Here is a 10,000-nt window from a genome sequence, read left to right on the forward strand (position 1 = left end):
TTAACATCCTCTGTGTGTGTGTGTGTGTGTGTGTGTCTGTGTCTTTGTGTGTGTGTGTGTGTGCGTGCATGTGTGTCAGCCATCTTCCAGATCATCCAGAGCATCAGGCAGGGGATGTGATGACCTTTGACCCTGAGGAGGAGCCGGGAGGGGACACACCGCCATCATGACCCCGCCCCCAAAATACACACACACACACAAACACACACACACACACACACAAACACAGAGAGACACACACAGAGACACACACACAGAGACACACACACACACACACACTTGTTCCTGTGGAGTTTAAATCTGAGCTGTTTTTCTTCTCTCTGTGTTTTTTTACTTCCTGTTTGGTGAAGCTGATCAGATATCAGTTATTGATTCCAGTTGATATCAGCTGGTTGGTCTGACTGAAGTTAGCCCCTCTGACCTGAGATCAGATTCTGACATTTAAAGGAACATGCCGCTCATTTCTATCTCATCAAATACAAACCCTGAGAACCAGAGCTGCAAACACTCCTTCTTTCCTTCCCTACGTACCTCATTCTTTCCTTCCCTACGTACCTCCTTCTTTCCTTCCCTACGTACCTCATTCTTTCCTTCCCTACATACCTCCTTCTTTCCTTCCCTACGTACCTCCTTCTTTCCTTCCCTACGTACCTCCTTCTTCCCTACATACCTCATTCTTTCCTTCCCTACATACCTCCTTCTTTCCTTCCCTACGTACCTCCTTCTTTCCTTCCCTACGTACCTCCTTCTTTCCTTCCCTACGTACCTCATTCTTCCCTACATACCTCATTCTTTCCTTCCCTACGTACCTTCCCTACATACCTCCTTCTTTCCTTCCCTACGTACCTCCTTCTTTCCTTCCCTACGTACCTCATTCTTTCCTTCCCTACATACCTCATTCTTTCCTTCCCTACGTACCTCCTTCTTTCCTTCCCTATGTACCTTCCCTACGTACCTCATTCTTTCCTTCCCTACGTACCTTCCCTACATACCTCCTTCTTTCCTTCCCTACAAACCTCATTCTTCCCTTCCCTATGTACATTCCCTACGTACCTCATTCTTTCCTTCCCTACGTACCTCATTCTTTCTTTCTCTTCTCCCCTTCACTGCACCTCATTCTTTCCTTCCCTACGTACCTCATTCTTTCCTTTCTCTGCATTCCTACATTCCCTTTCTTTCCCTACGTACCTCATTCTTTTCTTCCCTACGTACCTCATTCTTTCCTTCCCTACGCACCTTCCCTACGTACCTCATTCTTTCCTTCCCTACGCACCTCATTCTTTCCTTCCCTACGCACCTCCTTCTTTCCTTCCCTACGTACCTCCTTCTTTCCTTCCCTACGTACCTCCTTCTTTCCTTCCCTACGTACCTCCTTCTTTCCTTCCCTACGTACCTCATTCTTTCCTTCCCTACATACCTCCTTCTTTCCTTCCCTACATACCTCATTCTTTCCTTCCCTACGTACCTCCTTCTTTCCTTCCCTACGTACTACCTATGTATTAGCAGGCTTTTAATGTGAAATATGTACAGAAATTGTTGTTTCAGGCTGACTAAACAGAAACAAACAAGTTATTTAATATATTAGTTAAAATGAAGGAAACCTGTTCAATGAGCAGTTTGTTCCTCTAGAACCTGGTCTAACTTCAGTCAGACTAGAACCTGGTCTAACTTCAGTCAGACTAGAACCTGGTCTAACTTCAGTCAGACTAGAACCTGGTCTAACTTCAGTCAGACTTTTTAAAGGTGAAGCAGCTTTTCTACAAAATAAACACATATTTTTCTCTACCTGCCTCTGGACTCTGAGTCTTTCTACACGTTAGATAGTATTATACTAGTATTTAGATAGTATTATACTAGTATTTAACGTGTTTTAATATTAAAGGGCTGATAGAATGATGATATGGGGTATTTCCCACTGTTCCTGAAGGTCTCCTAATAGGGTATGTAACATTGGTTGGGCTGATAATGGCCCCAATGCTATTTTTTGGGCCCTTAACTCCCCTGTGAATATGGCCCTATTTGAGACGACAGCTTATCTTCCAAATATGGTCTGCTCATGAATATTTAGATGAGCTGCGTGCTGATTGGTTGAGCGAAACCACATACACATCCATTGGAGACGAGACAGCAGGTCTCATATTTCAGACACTGAAATGTTTCGTTACTACATTCACTTCTGAGACTTTTTTATGTGAAATATCATCTAAGTAAAGCTCAAATATGGGCCGTTTTACCAAAACTGAAATTTGGGAAGAGATGTCGGACTTCAGGAGCTCCACACAGTCTGACGGGACTGCGCTCCATACCCAGGACAAAGTCCCCGTTTCTGGGTTACTGGACTACTGGGGCTCGGGGCCGGCTGCCGGCATAACCATCGTATATTTACAGTTTGAATTTCGTCACGCCGCTTATATTACAGCTCCCATAAGGTCTTATAAAGCTAACAGTGGCGTCTCATTTCAACTCTGGAGGACTGCAGGGGGTACGTGTCCCCCTATGGGTACTCTGGAGGACTGCAGGGGGTACGTGTCCCCCTAGGGGTACTCTGGAGGACTGCAGGGGGTACGTGTCCCCCTAGGGGTACTCTGGAGGACTGCAGGGGGTACGTTGTTTTTTGCAAAATGTTTTTCAGTTTCAGTCGCTTTTTTCAAAGTTTTTTTCTCTGTTTTTGAAGTTTATAAAACATTTTTTGAAGGTTTTGTCGTTAGTTTCGACCCGTTCTTCCTTCTTTCTACCGTCTTTTTCCAAGTATTTGTCTCCTGTTTCCATCAGCATTTAAACGTTTTCCAGGTCCAAGGCTGTAGTTTAGTGAATCTATCTCTGACAGCGCTGTATTCTTCTGTTAGGGGGGTACATGGCTTACAAACACTGTCCACAGGGGGGACATTACTGAAAACAGCTGGAGAACCACAGTGGTCTATGTGATGTCATGAAGCCAGTTGTGTCATCAGCTGGCCGGTACCTCACTGAGATCAGCTCTGGTCTCTGGACCCAGAGGTTGGTAGTTCAACCCCCAGGGTAATATTCATGATTGGAAAACAACAACAGGACCAGACACTGTTTCTGGGACAACATGTCTTTTATTTCTGAATGCTTAGTTGATTATATAGTGAAGGAAATCAGCATAATAGTTATTATCAGTTATTACCGTTGCATCCTCCTCCTGTATCGCAGAAAGGTCAAATATACACTTATATTTTCTATCTGGACATTTTGGATAAAAAGATCATCACCCCTCATGTCTGTTTCCAGTCTGTATGCTAAGCTAGCTGTTTCACCTGTTTCCAGTCTTTATGCTAAGCTAAGTTAGGCTAGCTGTTGCCCCCTGTTTCCAGTCTTTATGCTAAGCTAAGCTACCTGTTTCCCCCTGTTTCCAGTCTTAACGCTAGGCTAGGTTAAGCTACGTGTTTCCCCTGTTTCCAGTCTTTATGCTAAACTAGGCTAGCTGTTTCCTCCTTTTTCCAGTCTTTATGCTAAGCTAGGCCAGCAGTTTCCCCGTTTCTAGTCTTTATGCTACGCTAAGCTACCTGTTTCCCCCAGTTTCCAGTCTTTATGCTAAGCTAAGCTACCTGTTTCCCCCAGTTTCCAGTCTTTATGCTACGCTAAGCTACCTGTTTCCCCCAGTTTCCAGTCTTTATGCTAAGCTAAGCTACCTGTTTCCCCCAGTTTCCAGTCTTTATGCTAAGCTAAGCTTCTTGGATCTTGGAGCACACGAAAGAAGTCTGGTTGTTGGGGTCACTGCAAGCCGAGTCGTTCCATTTTTCTGCAGAGAGAGTTTCCAACCGTTTCCGTTTAATGTCTAACTTTTATATTTAAGACTGCAACATACAAAAATATGTTTTTAAATGTTCTTTTTACCTTCATTCCAGTTCATCGACGTACAGTGCTCCACTCCACCGATGTTGTCAGGCTGCCCCGTAGTCCAGTTTATGTAGTTAAATTTGGATCCATCGGTCCACATCCACATCCCCTCCTGGAGGAGAAAGATTGGTTTCAAGTCAAAGTGAGACATTGGGCTCCTATCCTGCACCCAGCTCAGCGCAAAGCCCAAAGTAGTGTTAACTAGCTAACTGTAGCATAATGTTACCTGCTGCCGAGTGTAGCGTTAACTAGCTAACGGTAGGCCAACGCTACCTGCTGCCGAGTGTAGCGTTAACTAGCTAACGGTAGGCCAACGCTACCTGCTGCCGAGTGTAGCGTTAACTAGCTAACGGTAGGCCAACGCTACCTGCTGCCGAGTGTAGCGTTAACTAGCTAACGGTAGGCCAACGCTACCTGCTGCCGAGTGTAGCGTTAACTAGCTAACGGTAGGCCAACGCTACCTGCTGCCGAGTGTAGCGTTAACTAGCTAACTGTAGGCCAACGCTACCTGCTGCCGAGTGTAGCGTTAACTAGCTAACTGTAGGCCAACGCTACCTGCTGCCGAGTGTAGCGTTAACTAGCTAACTGTAGGCCAACGCTACCTGCTGCCAAGTGTAGCGTTAACTAGCTAACTGTAGGCTAATGCTACCTGCTGCCCCTGGCCCTGATTGGTGCATCTGAACAGTTAGACACGCCCCCTAGCCCTGATTGGTGCATCTGAACAGTTAGACCCCCCCCCCCCCGGCCTCCTGGAACATAGGGTCAGTTTCAGCAGATATGACAGAAAGGTAGTTTTATAAGTCTTACCTACTGCACCTTTAACGTGCTCACAGCTACATGTATGAATGCCTCATGAGAACAAGGCTGAGAGACGAGCGACATCACTTCCTGTGTGATGATAACAGTGTCTCACCTTCACTGCGTCAAAGCCTCCGATCCAGGACGTTTTGTGATGACCGGTCACTTGTTTGATGTAGTTTCTGAGGAATTCATGCTCCTCAGCTGAGTGGACGGAAGCCAGATTCCCACCAACCGCCTGGCAGGAGAGCTAATGGAGACAACATCATCACGTTATCATCATCATCACGTCATCATCACGTTATCATCATCATCACGTTATCATCATCATCACGTTATCATCATCATCACGTTATCATCATCACGTTATCATCATCATCACGTTATCATCATCATCATCATCATCACGTCATCATCACGTTATCATCATCATACGTTATCAGCATCACGTTATCATCATCATCACGTCATCATCATGTTATCATCATCATCACGTCATCATCATCATCATCGCGTCATCATCATCGCTATCATCATCACGCTATCATCATCATCACGTTATCAGCATCACGCTATCATCATCATCACGTTATCATCATCATCACGTTATCATCATCATCACGTTATCATCATCATCACGTTATCATCACGTTATCATCACGTTATCATCATCATCACGTTATCATCATCATCACGTTATCAACATCACGTTATCATCACGTTATCAACATCACGTTATCATCATCGCATCATCATCATCATCATCATCGCGTTATCATCATCATCACGTTATCATCATCATCGCGTCATCATCACGTTATCATCATCATCGCGTTATCATCATCATCGCGTTATCATCATCGCGTCATCATCATCATCATCATCGTTATCATCATCACGTTATCACATCATCACGTCATCATCACGTTATCATCATCGCGTCATCATCATCACGTTATCATCATCACGTTATCATCATCATCGTCATCATCACGTTATCATCATCATCACGTTATCATCATCATCGCGTTATCATCATCATCACGTCATCATCATCACGTTATCATCATCATCACGTCATCATCACGTTTTCATCGTTATCATCATCATCACGTTATCATCAACATCACGTTATCATCATCACGTTATCATCATCACGTTATCATCATCATCACGTTATCATCATCATCACGTTATCATCATCATCACGTTATCATCATCACGTTATCATCATCATCACGTTATCATCATCATCACGTTATCATCATCACGTTATCATCACGTTATCATCATCATCACGTTATCATCATCACGTTATCAACATCATCACGTTATCAACATCACGTTATCATCATCACGTTATCATCATCACGTTATCATCATCACGTTATCATCATCATCACGTTATCATCATCATCACGTTATCATCATCATCACGTTATCATCATCACGTTATCATCATCATCACGTTATCAACATCACGTTATCATCATCATCACGTTATCATCATCATCACGTTATCATCACGTTATCATCATCACGTTATCAACATCATCACGTTATCATCATCATCACGTTATCATCATCACGTTATCATCATCATCATCACGTTATCATCATCATCACGTTATCAACATCATCACGTTATCAACATCACGTTATCATCATCACGTTATCATCATCATCACGTTATCATCATCACGTTATCAACATCATCACGTTATCAACATCACGTTATCATCATCACGCTATCAACATCATCGCGTCATCATCATCACGTTATCATCATCATCACGTTATCATCATCGCGTTATCATCATCACGTCATCATCATCACGTTATCATCATCATCGCGTTATCATCATCACGTCATCATCACGCTATCATCATCATCACGTTATCATCATCACGTCATCATCATCACGTTATCATCATCATCACGTTATCATCACGTTATCATCACGTTATCATCATCATCACGTTATCAACAGATCTCAGGGAACATTATTATACTGTTAATCAGCGCTGGAAGAGGTATTCACATCCTGTACTGCAGTAAAAGTACCAATACCACACTGTAATAATACTGTAATAATACACACAGACACACACAGAGACATACACACACACACAGACACACACAGAGACACACACACACAGACACACACACACAGACACACACACACACACACACACACACACACAGACACACACACACACACACACACACAGACACACACACACACACACAGACAGAGACACACACACACACACACACACACACACACACACACACACACACACACACACACACACACACACACACACACAGACACAGACACACACACACAGACACACACAGAGACAGACACACACACACACAGACACACACACACACACACAGACACACACACAGAGACATACACACACAGAGACATACACACACACACACACACACACACACAGACACACACACACAGACATACACACACACACACACAGACACACACACAGAGACATACACACACACACACACACACACACACACACACACACACACACACACACACACACACACACACACACACACACACACACACACACACACACACACACACACACACACACAGACACACGCAGCCAGTGTGCAGGAGGCCTTTTACTGTAATTGTATGTTTACATGATGTGGTTTGAGTACTTTTACTGCAGTTAAGTATTAGTACACTGGTATAAAGCATACATATGTGACGATAGAACCGACTGCTGTACCTCTGCATCGGTCCAGGTCATTGGCCCCATGTGGAAACTGAAACAGCGAGAGCCAAACTGAGTCCAACCAGCAGGGCAGGTAGCTTGACCCTGTATGAACAAACCAGCCAATCAGACTAGTCCATATCGACGACAACTCCCCATTCATTATCCAGGGGGACCCAAAGCGGGACCCAAAGCGGGACCCAAAGTGGAACGTTGGGGAGGCAAACGTCAAGAAATATCGAGAGGTGTGAGCCAAAAGGTCGCGGTACGTTACCCATTAACATTGATTGAGTAAAAGGGCCAAAACTGGTCTACGTTGACTATAACGCCCCCTAATGGCCGATCCTCGCTTAATTTGGTACAGAGCCTCAAAGCGGCGTGTCAAACAAGCATCCCAAGTTTCGTGTTGATAGCAATTACTACGGCAGAGATATTTCAATCGCAAATGTCCCATTGAAATGCATTGTCATGCCAAAACACATGAACGTTGATTATAGCGCCCCCTAAAGGCCGATCTTCGCCAAATTTGGAAGGGAGCCTCCGGGTGGGATGGTGAACAATGATCTCAAGTTTTGTGTTGACAGCATTTAATTTGGCAAAGATATGCTAATATTCGTGTTTGGTAGCTAGCTAGGAAAATTAGTTTGGTTGTAAATTGCGAATAGTTTAACGTAGAAAAATTCCTTTAATAACTTTTGGCAAACTCCATCTGGAGATGCTACGTACCAGGTTTCGTGTCGATCGGTTGCACGGCCTAGGAGGAGTTCCATAAAGTTGGTTTTGCGCATTGTGCGATATTACGAAAAAATTACTTAGCAGAAATGGGCGTGGCCTATATCAGGTGATTCAGCTTGACTCAAGGAACATGTTGATGTAAGGTTTTCTAATGTGCGATGTGTAATGTGGGAGTTAAAGGCAAAAAAAAAACATTATAGCGCCACCTACTGGTCCACATGTGTAATCTTTGGTTTGTTCAGTCCATGAGCCAGACCGGTTTATAACGAGTTCATATGCGATGATACTTCATTCCCGTGAAGGCAGCACCTTGAATGTGCTGGAAACATATTTGTATTTGTATGTGCAACATCATCTGCTGAACACGGCCGACATTTACTCAAACGTGAAGATTGTAAACTGTTTATAATAACAGAAGATGTATTTTTACTGTAGTTACACACCACATGTTTTAATTACGGGACAAAGTCCAGGGATGACCTTCCAGAACTTTTCGTTGTTATTTTAGTTAAATTTTTTGTTGAAAATGTCGTTATTGGGAGTAACCCCTTGAGATGGTCCTTAACATTAAATAAATAAATAAATAAACAGTACAGTCATAATTAGACACAACAAAACGAAAACAGACATCATAATCAAGTTTGAGGCAGAATAAGAATGAAGCTGGATACTCATAATATTAGAAAAGGTGATATCATGGTATCGTCGTACTGTAATAGGGATACAGGGCATTTTTAATACTATAATATATATATATATATATAAAGAGTGTACTTACATGTGCAGTCAACAGTCCGCTGGACAAACAGAGCAGCAACGCAAACAGAAAGACCGACGCCATCTGTGGAAAGACGTTTAATAAGGTCAACATAAAGGGAAACAGATCATTGATAAGTATTATATAACCACATTATATTAATTATGAATAAGTAATTATAACCACATATGGCGTCGTCTCCCCGTCGACTAGCACGAAGCGTTACTTCATCTGGGTCAACATGTTTAAAACAAGTCCAACGTTTTGGTCATCTTTATCCACAAGACTTTTTTCAACGTTTGTCACTTTTTTCAAAGTTTTTGTCACTTTTTCGAAGTTTTTGTCAAAGTTTTTGTCACTTTTTTCAAAGTTTTTGTCACTTTTTTTGTCAAAGTTTTTGTCACTTTTTTAAAAAGTTTTTGTCACTTTTTTTTTAAAGTTTTTGTCACTTTTTAGAAGTTTTTGTCACTATTTCGAAGTTTTTCAAAGTTTTTGTCACTTTTTAAGTTTTTGTCACTTTTTCAAAGTTTTTGTCAAAGCTTTTTTCAAAGTTTTTGTCAAAGTTTTTGTCAAAGTTTTTGTCACTTTTTCGAAGTTTTTGTCAAAGTTTTTGTCACTATTTCGAAGTTTTTGTCACTTTTTTCGAAGTTTTTGTCAAAGTTTTTGTCACTATTTTGAAGTTTTTGTCACTTTTTTTGTCACTTTTTCGAAGTTTTTGTCACTTTTTTTTTAAAGTTTTTGTCACTACTTCGAAGTTTTTGTCACTTTTTAGAAGTTTTTGTCGAAGTTTTTGTCACTTTTTAGAAGTTTTTGTCACTATTTCGAAGTTTTTGTCAAAGTTTTTGTCACTTTTTCTGAAGTTTTTGTCACTTTTTCGAAGTTTTTGTCACTTTTTTCGATATTTTTTGTATTTTTTATGTAAAATTGACTAAAACACCCAAATCCAAAGAAAGTAGTGAACTGATCATGATTATAACGTGTGAAGAGCGTTGCAGGGAAACATCCACGTTATTTTGTTTTGAACTTTGTTTGAAAGAAAACCCAAATTTCTGATTTTTTAGAAAATGGGTCAGATTAGACCCAGAGGACAACAGG

At 42.0% G+C, this 10,000-nt stretch overlaps 3 protein-coding genes across 7 annotated transcripts in view; 2 read left to right on the forward strand and 1 right to left on the reverse strand.

Moving 5' to 3' along the window:
- Positions 1–896, forward strand: part of LOC144513501 (stress-associated endoplasmic reticulum protein 1) — an 11,238-nt gene extending 10,342 nt beyond the window's left edge. Inside the window, exon 3 of the mRNA XM_078244597.1 lies at positions 80–896. Coding sequence (XP_078100723.1) covers positions 80–120 — 41 coding nt within the window. The 3' untranslated portion in view covers positions 121–896. The remainder of the gene's footprint in view (positions 1–79) is intronic.
- Positions 452–1,785, forward strand: LOC144513500 (uncharacterized). 3 transcript variants are annotated; one of them, XM_078244595.1, is made up of 3 exons: positions 452–1,077; positions 1,113–1,147; positions 1,237–1,785. In XM_078244595.1, the coding sequence occupies exons 1-3, from the start codon at positions 452–454 to the stop codon at positions 1,512–1,514; spliced, it is 939 nt and encodes a 312-aa protein (XP_078100721.1). In that variant the 3' UTR covers positions 1,515–1,785. The 3 variants fall into 3 exon arrangements, with proteins under 3 accessions (XP_078100721.1, XP_078100722.1, XP_078100720.1); XM_078244596.1 differs by lacking the exon at positions 1,113–1,147 and having other exon boundaries at positions 452–992; positions 1,041–1,077; positions 1,189–1,785; XM_078244594.1 differs by lacking the exon at positions 1,113–1,147 and having other exon boundaries at positions 1,189–1,785.
- Positions 1,786–3,069: 1,284 nt separating this feature from the next.
- Positions 3,070–10,000, reverse strand: part of LOC144513498 (galactose-specific lectin nattectin-like) — a 20,252-nt gene continuing 13,321 nt past the window's right edge. For 2 of the 3 annotated variants that reach the window (XM_078244593.1, XM_078244592.1), the window contains exons 4-8: positions 8,927–8,989; positions 7,429–7,518; positions 4,775–4,909; positions 3,859–3,973; positions 3,070–3,763 (exon numbers count right to left, since the gene is read on the reverse strand). In XM_078244593.1, the coding sequence (XP_078100719.1) occupies positions 3,687–3,763; positions 3,859–3,973; positions 4,775–4,909; positions 7,429–7,518; positions 8,927–8,989 (480 nt within the window). In that variant the 3' untranslated portion in view covers positions 3,070–3,686. Of the gene's footprint in view, positions 3,764–3,858; positions 3,974–4,774; positions 4,910–7,428; positions 7,519–8,926; positions 9,020–10,000 lie in introns of those variants that run through there. The other variant, XM_078244591.1, reaches the window with a different exon arrangement.

This window comes from Sander vitreus, unplaced genomic scaffold, assembly GCF_031162955.1.
Source record: "Sander vitreus isolate 19-12246 unplaced genomic scaffold, sanVit1 ctg265_0, whole genome shotgun sequence".
Taxonomy (NCBI): Eukaryota; Metazoa; Chordata; class Actinopteri; order Perciformes; family Percidae; genus Sander; species Sander vitreus.